Source organism: Onychostruthus taczanowskii, unplaced genomic scaffold, assembly GCF_017590055.1.
Source record: "Onychostruthus taczanowskii isolate IOZ18803 unplaced genomic scaffold, ASM1759005v1 scaffold45, whole genome shotgun sequence".
Classification (NCBI taxonomy): Eukaryota; Metazoa; Chordata; class Aves; order Passeriformes; family Passeridae; genus Onychostruthus; species Onychostruthus taczanowskii.
The window spans coordinates 373,505-386,711 of record NW_024502014.1 but is presented as its reverse complement, the minus strand read 5'-3'; the positions used below and the strand labels follow the sequence as shown (position 1 = coordinate 386,711).

At 41.1% G+C, this 13,207-nt stretch overlaps 1 protein-coding gene across 1 annotated transcript in view; it reads left to right on the top strand.

Annotated features, from left to right (window-relative positions):
- The first annotated feature begins 835 nt into the window (after nucleotides 1–835).
- ATP13A3 (ATPase 13A3) overlaps nucleotides 836–13,207 on the top strand; it is a 56,086-nt gene continuing 43,714 nt past the window's right edge. The window contains exons 1-2 of the mRNA XM_041414282.1: nucleotides 836–901; nucleotides 1,345–1,398. Coding sequence (XP_041270216.1) covers nucleotides 1,361–1,398 — 38 coding nt within the window. The 5' untranslated portion in view covers nucleotides 836–901; nucleotides 1,345–1,360. The remainder of the gene's footprint in view (nucleotides 902–1,344; nucleotides 1,399–13,207) is intronic.

Sequence of the window (13,207 nt, the reverse complement as noted above, 5' to 3'; positions counted from 1 at the left end):
TCTGGGGCTTGCCTGCCAAGGTTCACCAGTGCTGGATGCAGCCAAATCCCCCAAGAGCAGCCGTAAAGCTCTTGGCATGGTGTCCTCCCCTATCCGTGACAATGGAGGACTGGAGGTAATGCTGGAGGGTAGCTGGCACAGCTGGACCTGACCCCATGGAAATGTCTGCCATGTAGATTTTAGGGGCAGCACCCAGCCCCCCGTGCCTGCAGGACACCCCACGGCCAGCACACATGGCCTGGGGACCCTGGCTCCCACCCGGAGGTGGGGTCTGCAGCCCAACACCCCCCGCCATCCCTGTCCCAAAGGGACCCCTTGTCCTGCCCCCAGAGCCCTGCATAGCCATGTCCCCCCACAGCCATGTCCTGCCACAGATCTATCCCCCATATCCACCTTCCCACATCCATGTCCCCCCATCGCCCGGCGTGTCGCGGCCGCCGGTGTCCGGACACGTGCGGCGCTGGCCCAGAGGCCGGGCCGCCCCCCGCCTTGCCCAGGGCCACCCCGGGCTGTCGGGGCTCCCTCGGCACTCGGGCAGCTCTCCCGTGCCGCTTCCTCCTCCTCTCAGCCCGGCCCCGGTTCTGCCGGCGGTCCCGGTTACCGAACCGCGCGTTCCGCCGCCTGGGCACGCGTCAGCGCGTTCTGCAGTGGCGGGGTCGGTGGGGAATGCCGGTGATCGTACCAAAGAGAAACTTTGGCAGCCCGAGATGAGGACTCAGTGCGTCTCATCCTTTTTTCAGCACATGAGTCAGTGCGTGCTGCTGCTGACAAAGGCTGTGGAGCACTTTTCCATCGGCTGAGCTATGGAGCCGGGATCTCGCACTGCGAGCACCTCTGACAGCCCCTGCGTCATCCCTAAGAGGAGGCCTGTTTATGGCTGTTCAGGATAAACAGCTCCTAGGTGAATTAAACACTGAGAACCTTAACAGAATTGATACTGAAGGTGAAGATGAACTCGAGTGTCTGCAGTATTGGCTCTGAAAGCTTGCTGCTACCACCAGTGCTCTGGCTTGCCTGCTGGGATCAGTGTATCCCTGCAGGTGCTGTAGTTGGAATAGACTTTTGGAGCCCTTCAGGAAGCTGAGATAGCATAGCCTCCAGCAGTGGGAGATGGGTAACTCTAAACTGTTCTAACATGAGTGCTGATGGTTGTCTGGCCACGTTGACTGGCTGCTTCCTCCTTTGAGGTTGCTGAGTTAGAATTCGTTAATGTGTTTTCTTTGCAGTATGCACTCACTTCAATTGTATGGTGTTTTCTTAGCAGGGGCAATCAAGATTATGTTTCATTTAGCCTATTCATTATATTCATTACTCTGACTGGTGGTTTTTTTTTTGTTGTTGTAGGTGACTCAGCTGTTGTATGTATGAGATTTGTCCACACACTGGCCCTTCAGACAGGTTAGTAATATTTTTCAGCCATCAGTTTCATCATGTTTGAAAGAATTGCTACTTTTACCTTTTCTTAAAATTTTGTACAATGCTGTTGCATCCTGTAGAATATTGATTTTCTTGTTCTTGTGAGAAACAGCTTTTTTGGCATTATTTAAATTTACTCTGTGGTGTAAGTGTGGTCCTCATAAGTTTAATGTCCCTGTATCAGTGTAATGAGTGACAGCAGTGTATCTTTATTACGTCTACTGAGGAAATGTTTGTCTTAGTATTTGGCATGACACTGATGGCTACATACTGCTGTTTTTGTTAGCTGCTTTTTCTTGTTGGCTAAGTACAAGTACAGGTTCACAAAGTTTAAAGAAAATACAGTGTGTAAACTTTGAACTGTACAATTGGCTTGGAAATCGATTGGTACTGATTTAACCCTCCTGACTTCTAAGAAGCATATCATTAACATGATTTAGTGAAACAAAAATGTCATCTGTTGTTGGTGTAGTCACCTGTGGGAAAGAACATTGGCTTCTGGCTACATTGAGTGTTCCTGTGTGAGCATCTAGGTCAGCTGTGAAAAACTCATGTGCTCCAAGGTTACCAGTTTTTGAAGTGCTTCAGAAAATGAGTAAGAGAGATCTTTTTGTTAACTTTGGTTTTGGCCAAGGCTGGCTGTCTGACACAAGGAGGTGTAAGCAGTGAAAGGGGTCTGAGCAGGACTCCAGCAGAGCTGCTGGACAGCAGCTGCTACCTTCCCAAACACCTCCCAGGAGCATTGGGTCTGTGCCAAGCTCTGCTTGGTGTCTTCCTGTAGTGCTGTCTAGGCTTTGAGCTTGTTTTGCTCTCCCCACTTACGTTTTTTGTTAGTTGTCTTCTAGCATCTGTTCCTGTATTTGTTCTTCATTTCTTTCTAGTCTGTGGAGGACCTCATGGCATTGGTAGGCACTGATTCATCCCTAACCTGGAGAGAGGGGGTGAAAGGTCCCAGCTGCCTGGTCAGGAAGCTCACAGTGCCTGCAGGGGAGCATGGGGGCTGCCTAGCAGGAAGGGAAGTTGCATCATGATGTCTGAGTGATTGAGAAACTTTGTGATTCAGTCCTCTTCTGCTGCTGTGCCATGTGACAGGCATGGTGCATCAGACAAGCTATTTTACTGTGCTCCTAATAAATTATTTAAAAAGAAGGAAATAAATTTCTTTGTTGATATGGAACCCCTAAGGTTATATTTTCTCATTTGCTTTGAGGAGGTACTATCCTACTGTTTTCTGTGTGGAGTATAAAACAGCCAAGAGGACATTGATTTTCTGTGGGATGAAGACAAATTCCATTTATTCTGTGGAAGTAAAATACCTTTATATTGTTAAAACCAGGTCCAAGTGGAGTGTTCAGGTCACAGAGGAAATCAGTTGTAGAACTGGGAACTGACATGGAAAGGTCAGGTTTTCATCAAGCATTTTGACCATTGCAACCTTGTTCCTTTTTCTGGAAACATTCAGATAATCTTTGCTTTATTTCTGTAAACAACAGAAATCTGCAACAGGGGATTACTTTGACTAAGCTTGTCCAAGGTCTGTTGTAGAAATTATTACTTTTATTGTGATAAATGTCTCTATTGAGTGCTGTGCTTAAGCATCTTCAACTGCAGACCAGGGAGCATGGTTGTAACACCTTCCTTATTTACTGTCTGTGTGGTAGACACACGATGGATGCCAGAATAAAGTCACTCCAGGACAGAACCTGATGGTAGCTGGCATGGAGAGATGATGTGTCATTCCTTTATTGCCTTGTGAAACTAAGTCCTTTAGTTAAATCTTGTAAAACTCTTGAGTGTTGGAAATTAGAAAAAAAGGGTTTCCTTAGATTTAATTTACTCAGTGCCCAAACCTTATCAATGTAGGGTGAACGTAAGTGTTCTGCCATTTGTGTTCAGGCTCATCTCTTGAATGTCTGCAAGAATTGCCTTGGAGAACAGAGCTTGTGTTCAAGTGCAGGTTTTTTGGGCAGGGATTACTGGTCTCCACAGCATGGCATCTACTGTGGTCAAACCTGCTTTGGGTCTGGAGTTGTGTTGTTGTGCAGATGGTTTTGTGGACTTGCAGTGGCAAAAAAACTGCCAGCATTCTGACTAGTGCTTGGATATGGTTATAGTTAGCATGAGAAAGTTTACACAAGACAAATCCTAGTTCAAAAATCCTAATTTTACATGAAAACATTGAAAAAAAAATGTTTTAAGTAACAGTAATGCTAAAATGTTTCCCTTTCACTGTTACACAATGAGCTAAAAATAGTTTTCATTCATAAAAAAGCTGTTTCCTTTATTAAATAATCTGCATAGCAGAGAACAAAAGTTCATTTTGTAGTAAACTGTAGCTGTATTATAGCTCCAAGTCTGACACCTTTATCCTGATTGAAATAAGACTGTAAACTTTAATTTTTGGTAGCTGAAAAGCAGGCTTAAATAAAATAGAATGGGTGATACACAATCTCTGTTCAGTAGCTATGGATGTGATCTGGACAAAATGCTGAAGTTCTGTGTCTTGCAGCTCCTTTTCTAAAATGTATAATTTCTGCACCATCTTCATGGAGTGCTGTGCAGGGGTTGGGACTGGGAAGGGGTCTCCCTGGCTGTGGAATCTTGCTGATTGCTCTGAAGTAGTGCAGTGTCCATCACATTCATAATCCTACCAAATTCAGCAGAATTAGCTGCATTTGCATTCATACAGCTCTTTGGATGTGGTAGTGGAACTGGTAGCAAGTCCATTACTCTTTAGTTGGATTGAGATTTTTTTACGTGGTATTTAAGACTAAAAGACCATCCTTCAAAATCAAAATACACAACTATTTTTTTTTGACCTTTAGCAAAATTATATGGCAGTGATATTTTCAGTTTAGAGGGTACATGCAGTAACATAAATGGCAGCTCCTTCAGATTTTATTCTAGCTAGAAGATGTCAAACTGAAAGGTGATAAATGGCAATGGCTGTGAAATTACAGCTGATTCTTTTAAAGGATAGGAGAACAGTGTAATGAGAAGGCTTTTGAGAAACAGTAGTAAGAGCAGCTTAACTGGATTGGGATGCCATGAGAAAATACATGTAGAATGTGACCTTGAGTCACGTTGTGAAGAAGATATGAAAGAGACTAGTGGGGCAGATCTAACAAAGGCTACAGCGCACATGGAATGGAGAGTAGCAAGAGACACAAAAGTCAGCTACCTATAAAAGTAGTAGGAAGAATGGGAAATGTAGTAGGGAAGTAGCAGATTGGGAAGTAGCAGTAGGAAGATTGGGAAATGCCTCACTTGGTTTGGTAGGGAATACACGTGTCTGCAGAAGGTGCAGAACATCTGAAGGGTTTAGTGCCTATTTTGCTTCTCTTTCACATGGTGTCATGCAGGTACTTAATCTTGAAATATTTTTGACAAGGTAGTATTTTACACTACAGTGTACTTCCACTAGATGTTTCTGTGTCAACTGGACCTGATAAGTTTCACTTTGAAATTCTTAGAACTCAAAAGTATTACCTAGAACTACTCAGAAGTACTAGAAGACTGGCAAAGGATGAGTCTTCCGACAGTTACAAAGGAGAAGTGCCCAGGGAGATGAGTTACAGCCTGACAGTTCAGTTTGTCCCAGTTTTTTTCCATCAGTTGAGATTAACAAGCAAACATTCTATTTTCAAGTGCTTGGAAGATACAGCAGCATGAACTGATTTGTGGGAAAAGTAATTGTGTCTGAAGTCTTGATACCTTTTTACTGCAGAGCAGAAGGCTCAGTGGCTATAGCAGAAGCAGTGGAGGTTTAGTCTCCTAAATTGATTGATTTTAAAAGGTTTTCCTCATTTTAATGGCCTCATAAGTAAATGGAGGCATGATCTGGGGGGCAGATGATCCTGTCTGGAGAACTGTAATTAACAATTTGGTGTTAAAATGAGAAGTTAAGTTGAAGGATTCTGTCCTGGGTCCTGGCCTTTAATGAAAATATTAGTCATCTGGCTGATTAAATGTGCGTAGTAAATTCTCAGGGACTGTGTTGGAGGACATGATGAGAGTTCAAAATAACCTGAAAAAATAGCACAACATTCAGTAGGGACAAATGCAGGTACTGCACTTAGGCAGGAATTGCCAGCTGTTGAAATGCAGGGTGAGAAATAACTGGTTAGCTCCTAGAAAAAGGACCTGGGGGTGTACTGGATCACAAGTTGAACATGAGTCAGTGTCATGCTGTTTTGCAGAAAAGGCAAATATCTTACTGGGATGTTTAAACAGCAGTATTGTCTGAGAGACGTAAAGTTTAAATCCATTGGCTTTATTTGCTGTTGATGTACAGTCTGTGCAGACAGCATCTGTTTTGGGTGCCAAGATTCAAAAAGAATTTGGACCACTTGGAAGGAGTTCAGAGTAGAGAAATGAGAGTAATCAGAGTTCGAGGAAACAACTTCATAAATGTGGAAGAAAATCCAAGCTATTTTGGCAAGAGATGAGGAGTTTAGAGGGAATGTAAGAGATTTCAAATATTTAAAAGATTTGTAAGATGGAAATGCTATTTTCAGTGGCCATGATGGGCAGGTTGAAGTGGGATTAACTTTCATCACAGAAAACACCAATTAAGTTTTCAGCATTTCTCACAGTTAATGTAGAACTTTAAGAAGTCTTTACTTGTGGCCATGAAGAACAAGTTTGTGTGTTTAGAAAGAATGGTATATGGTTTAGGTTGGAGAATAGATTAAACTCACTGTTAATGCCCCTTTCATCTCATTTTGTAAGATTCTATTTTTAGTTGATGTTAAGTTTGAGCCAGTGAGGGAGAAATTGTCAGGATTCTTTTTGGCAATCTCTTTGTTGTACCATGTGGGTGTAGATCTTGTACAGGTTCAAATGGTTAGAGCTGTGGTGCTTGTATTGGTTTGGAAACATACAGTGTTTTGGATTACTTTCTTCTCCTGCATGCTGCCTCCTGCAAATGGAGCAAGGTTTCTTGTGCTGTCAGGATGTTCTAAACCTCCATGGTGGAGGTACTGCATGTTAGCAATGTCTGTGTGAGTTAAACCTAGCACAGCACGGATGAATTTCCATTCATTTTAGTAGTCTTGGTAGCTTTCAGATTACTGCTTTAGCTTCAGGTGATAATCTCATCATGTTTCTCATCCATGGCTACAAAGGTCCACCTTCAGCTTTGAGGATCTCTTTGCAGTTCCCATACTGTGGTATATTCACCACTGCAGGGATCCTCACTAAGTGAGGCCAGCCAGACCCATTGCAAAGTGGAAAGTCCAACTGTGAGTGTAGCCATGCTATTTTATATATCATTGTTTTTATGCACTAGTATCATAACTTCTGATTGTCTGCAATAGGCTGCCTGGCAAAACAAAGGATCCAGCTAATCCTTCTATTTCAGCAATTGATTTGTAATGTAACTGCAGTGTGTGAAAACAATTAATCCTATGCATTTTGCTGCCATATCACGTCTCCAAATCATAGAAGAAAAGTACAGTTGCCCTCATGAACTCTGCCCTTAAGATCTGCTATGGTGTTTCACATCAACAATAGCAAGAGCTTATTTTCTGGAGGCTGCATTTAGTGCAGCAGTAGATAGCAGTAGCTGAAAGGTCAATGACAGGGATAATGGCTGGCCTCCGGTGGGAAGATTGTTCAGTTGAGTTGCGTTACCTGCCTGACTTTACCTTTACCCTGTAATACTATTTATTGAACTGTTTAACTTTTGGGTACAGGTTCATTTCCTGAAAAGTCCTATTGCTGTTGGCTAGAGGTTTTTTTCTCTGAGCAGAGGGGTAATTTTTCTTACCTCTGTTTCTCAAACAGGGGATCTATTTTTATCATACAGGCATGGAGGGTTCTTAACATATCTGCTGTTGTCACTAAGTCGTGAAAGCTTGATCCAACGTCCGGTTAATTCAAAGGGTTGTTCCAGTGGCTTGAGTGGTCTTTGGCTGAGGGTGCTGCTGTCTGGAAGTGGTGCTTCTGTCACTAGAGCAGTACTCCAGATCTGACAAGCCAGCAAAAAGTTCTTTTCAGACCAACTAGTAATTCAAACGGAAACATAAAGGGGCTGTCAAATGTGCAGTCTTGCAGAGTACATTCTTTAGATTTACCCTATTTCAGCTCATCCATTTAGTGAGGACCTCAAACCTTAAGCAGTGCTTTGAGAGAGGGTCCTGACATTGTTTTCCTGCATCATAGCCATGCTTTATTGCTAGAGGCAGCCTACTGAGCCTTAATACTTGCAATACTGAAGACTTGTGTAAGGGGTATTGGTGTTGAGTCCAGTTCAGACAGCCAGACTTTAAATGCCAGCAGTGTATGGATGAAACACAGCTTCTGCTGTGTTACAATTGTGCTGTTGTGTTGACCTTCAACTGCTTGGGTGAGATCAACCTGTGGTGAAGGGCATGTATCTGGAGCAGAGGCAGATGTAATGTGTCTGAGTGAACTGGAGCACTTGGAAAACCATTGTTGTGCAGTCTAAGTTGTTTGAAAGTCTACTTGTGCTCCTAACTTCTTAATTTTCCTTAGTTCATCTACAAATTTTAATTTTTGATAGCAATATAATTTGTGGTTTTTTATGAACTTGTCTTCTCCAACAGAAATAGCTTTAGTAATGAACAGGCAAAAATAAGAACACACAAATTTCACGACACAAAATGCATGCCTTTTGTAGGATGAGAGCACAATGGAAAATAACCTACAGTCTTGTCAGCCTGGCAGAGTCCTTACTCAGTAGTGTGCAGATGGAGTTGTCCTCATAGCACTCTTCATTCTGCCACCCTTTCCATTACCTAGCAAGATCCCTTCCCTAGAGTAATACAGGTTTTTTAAGTAGAGACTGTTGGCATAATTGCATTCTGAGCATGTATTATGGAGGACTTTTATGCCTTAAGCTGGTACTGGTATGCTGGTAGCATTTGTAACCCCAGTTCTTAGTCCATGGTCATTTCAGTAGTGACTGTCTGGTGTGTTCAATAGTGGCTGTCTCTGCTGGAGATGCTGTTCCACACAGGTCCATTGCTGGAACAGGTCATAGAAGTCCTTGGCTCTGGTTTCCGCGCAGAGTATTTTGAATTAGTGTAGTCTGCACCTTGCATTTGGGACAAATGTACAGTCTCAGTTTCCTGCTTGCTGTCATCCTCTGCTGGCATAAATGTCAGTGAAGAAATAGTATCTTAAATGCCAGAATTGTCTGTGTAGCTGAAGTCTGATAACACTTGGATGTGCCATTGGTGGGTGTGGTAGCAGAACTCATGCAGCCTTATAGTCAAGTCAGTAGTGCTGGTTGGTGAGGTATTGTCAACAGAAGAATGTATTGGTTGACAATATTTTGGTGTGCACTCTCAGAGAGTACTTTTTGTTGGCCTAGCTTAATGGAAGTAGTTCACCTTTTGTAAAGCTCACTTACTTTGGAGACTAATTTTTGGTGGTCCAGACATTATGCTATACCCAGACGCTTTGCTAAGTTTGTGGGGCAATATTTTATGGTGACTTATCTCTGTGGTGCTCTTTCCTCCCATTTTACCTTTGCTGGATTCCTGAAGAGTGTGTTTTGTATCTATGTGTCCCTCTCTATCAGAGAACGTCCTCATTCTTTGGTTACTAATTTTGATTTTAGCTAGGTTAACGTTTTTCAATTTTGACAGGTGGTAGTACATCCAGCTATGAAAAAGAGTTTGGTACCTGTAACATCAGCCTGAAAGTTAGTAAAAATGCAGTAACTGGTGGTTGATTCCTTTCTTAATGTCCCATAGAAATAAGGTAATGTTCAGAGCTTCAATGTTTTTCAAAACATTTTGATTATTTTGCTTATATTCAGATGAAGCAATTGTTTGGCAGTTTGCTTTTCCTAATGCTGTAGGCAAGGAGAAACTAAAGTGCATGTTCATAAAGCTAATAGAGTAGGGGTCAAAATAAGGGCAGAATGAATCCTCTGTGAATTCAGGAGTTCTTTACAGGACGATGGCGAGCTTAAAACATGCCACAAAATAATTAAAAAAAAAAAAAAAAAAAAAACAAAAAAACAGAAAAAATCCACTTAATAATAAGTAAGATGATAGGGTATTTGGCTCATGAAACTTTTGAACTACAAGTCCCTGGGACTGGAGATTGTTTACTGGGGAGCATCATTATGTGACTCTCTCTGTGCTGTCTCCTTGACTGCAGGGGAAATGCACATTTGATCTGACCTTTCTGGCCCACTGTTTTGTTGCTCTGTTAGCCTTCAGCCCAGCTTTCTGCTCTTCCATGCCACTGATACAAAGAGTATGGAGTAAAAGCTACTTGGGCATTTAATATAAGTGAAATTGTGACAGTCCTCCTTGGTACTTTAGGAAGCTGACCTCTGTTTTCACCTAACATTTATGAAAAAGCAAGGCTGAAGGGGGAAAGCTGGGTCGAGCATCTGGACTAGAGCTATCTGGGAAGAGGCTATTTCTGGATGTTTGGCTAGACAGTGGTGATATTTCAGTTAGTGAGGTCAATGCTTGAGGGAAAAGCACTCCTTGATACACTTCATGTACTTGAAACATTTCAGTCTTGCTTTTCAGGAAACTTTCCTCCTCACAGAGTAGAAGATGGATACAATTACACCTCTTAAAACTGTTACAAAAATTTTTCTAGCTGGGAAAGAAAGAGAAGTTCTAGAAAAGGTATTTCAAACGGGGATAAAAATATTGCTCTAGACAAGGTGCGTTAAGGCAGGATTTCTCCTTTAAGGTAAATGTGCAGGATAAAAGTTAACTATAAATGGACTGATAAGCAAAAGCTATTGCTTATGGGACAAGCAAGATTCAAGACCTTTGCTTATGGTCATTAGGACTGAGAATAATGCAGCAGTTGAAGGGATATCCCTTGTCGGATTTTTGCAGTCTTGTTTCCATTATACAGGAGAGGTCTCCCACTGCTGATGCTGTGGAAGTCATTCCCAAGGGGCACAGAAGCACTGAATAGTGCCATTTAAACAGAGCTATTTAAGGCAATGATGAAATGTATTGTAGTAGGATGTGGGGAGTTAATTTAATTTCATGGATTGTAGAAGTCCTTCTCTGAAATACAGCTGTTTACTAAATATCTGAAGCTCTTCTGGGTTTGTAGGACTGTTTTGAATGACTGGGACATAGTAGCTAGGTGGATGTGGGCCAGGATTTACATTACAGGCATGGAGTTAAATGTTACAGTCCTGTATGTCTGTTCTCTTTTTGTCTTTGTCAAACATGTTTTCATGGAAACAGAGTGCAACTTTTCCCCCTTGATTTTTTCATCTTGCCTCATATGATAGTTCTGAGCATAAATTAATAATTTTCAGAAGTTAAGATGTTAGGTTCTATAAATTCCAGTGCATAAAAAATTGTCCTGTACAGCAGTTCAGTCTTGGAAGGGAACTTGTTTGCAGATTCTTGTGTTAATCCTTAATTTCAGTTACTGTAATTTGAGATCAAAACAAATAAATTGTCATATGTGACGTCTTCAGTTGAACTTATGCAGTCTTTTAACATTAATATTTAGTGTTGTTATATGATATTTAAAGTCTTAACAGTTTCTGTCATGCACAGTATTTCTATTGATTGACAAGTTGTTTGCACACAAGAGCTTTTTTTCTTGAAGTGTTTCTGATTTAAATTAAGTGAATGTGCCACGTACTTCAGGCTTTGTGTCAATTTATTATGACTATTAAAAAAACCTATGTTTTCAGGAAACAGTAGAACCCCCTGGTTTAATGTATAGATTTTCTTACAGAATACATTTTTAGAAATTAGTACAATTTGGTGTATAATTAGTACAATCTGTTATTCAGGAATGTACTCTTGTGTTGTGTACTTTTAGTAGTTACATAGTTGAACTTTAGAATATCTAAGTTTTGCATTTTGACTTCAGGAAACTGAAGAAATACTGCTGCTTTGTCTGAGAATGCTTTGCTGAAAGCAGTGAAAGGTACTAAGTCATAATTAGGATGGGAAAGGAAGATGTGAAAGCCAATTGCTTGCTTACAATGAGCGTGACTGCTGTAGTCACAGCTGTATGCCACTATGTGTGCTTCTGAGGAAACAAAAGTTAAATGTCTAAACTTAGAGGAAAGTTAATCTCTTGTAATTGGTCTTGTTCTGCTTGATGATTTTCTTGCAGATGAAGAGAAATTTGGTTCAAATGTTCTTATGTTAACCTCAAAAATATTTTCCAAGAATTTAAGAGGAAGTGGAAAAAAAGTCATTGCCTCCTTTTATTGAGCATCCATACTACAAAAGCAAATATATCCCAGGAAGCAGATACTCTACATTGCACAATAAGGCGGCAGCCACACAGGAAAGGTTGGGCTCTTGGCACAGCCCCTAAGGGGAAATGCTTCCTTGAAAGGACCCATTGTTGCTGGGTCTGGGTCTTCAGACTCCCAGTTCTCCACTGGAATGGCTGCAGGTCTCTTGGTGCTGGGATGGGGCATCTTTGCCATTCCCATTATCTAACCAGAATAGTCTTGGTTATTTAATCACATAGAAGGGCTGAGTAAAGTTCACACCTCATGTGAGAAAGGAACGTTTCTTTGGAAGCAGCCTCAGTGCTCAGCTTGAGGGCTCATGCTGGGTGTAATGGTGCCATGCCTTGCCCAAGGTATTCGGAACAGTTGAACTTTCTCTTCCAAGAACAAACAAAACACAGTCTGTGAATTCTAACCCAAATGTCTGGTATACTCTTCCAAGAGACAAAAGAACTAATAAGCATCCAAAATAAATGTGTGCTTTGTTGGATTCCCTGACTGTGGGACAAGTTTTCTTTCCCTCATGGCAGTTAGATAAGAGATCCAGAAATCTGAAAGGAAATGGGTAAAGACTGTTTCTGTGAGCCTGAGAGTGGGAACAAGCTTTGGGTGATTGCGATTTTTGGTGCTTGGTTTTCAGTTTAAAATTTTCGTTAATGTGAATAGCTGCTGCTTGAAATATGACAAATGAGATGGTGGGAAGGTTAGGTGGTAAAATGCTTGACTAATTGTCCTTGACATGACCAGCAGCTTTCCTAAATTCTCTTCCAACATATCTTCAACTTCTTCTTTGCTGCTATATTAATAAGAAATTTCTAAGTGGTCTGAAAATAATGATCTGAAGACTGGTTAGAAAGTAAGTTTTGAGTGTAGTATTGGCTATAGTACTTTGTTATCATGATGAATTGACATAGTGAGTTTATTGTTAGATGTAGAATTATCTTTCCTTAATGTAGCCTGTACTCTACTATAAACATTGCAATTGCTCTTACAGCCTGCAAAAAGTATACTTTACAAAGAATACACTCTACAAATGTAAATACAATTTTGGTTTGGGGATTGTTGCATACAATGGTCTTCCTTAAGCCTAAACACAGAAACAAAAGCTTGTATTATAACAGAAAGCCTAAGATGGGAAGTGATAAAATAGGTATTGAGTGGAGGGCTTTGTTAAAATTTAGCTCGTGTACTTGTAAAATTTCCATGTATTCATTAAACTATTATGTCATTCTTATTGTTAGAGCTTGGTTAGTTGACTAAAGTGTTAAGCTTTGTTTGTAGTACAAATTATAACCTTAACTCCTTTCAAAATACAGTTGAAGGATTTTTGATCTGCCATAGTTACTTGAGTTTGTATGTCTTACCCGAGCATCTGTTGTACATTATGTGGATAAATTAGTATGTAAGGGCTCAGCTGCAAGGTACTGGAGAGCTGTAAATGCATCAGCTCCCATTTCTGTAAGGTGCATTTCTTGGGTGAGGCTGCCTCTCAAGCAGAGCATCTCTTGTGTTTGTAAACCACATACTTGTAAAAATACAGATATGTTCAAATAATACTGAAAGCTTTAC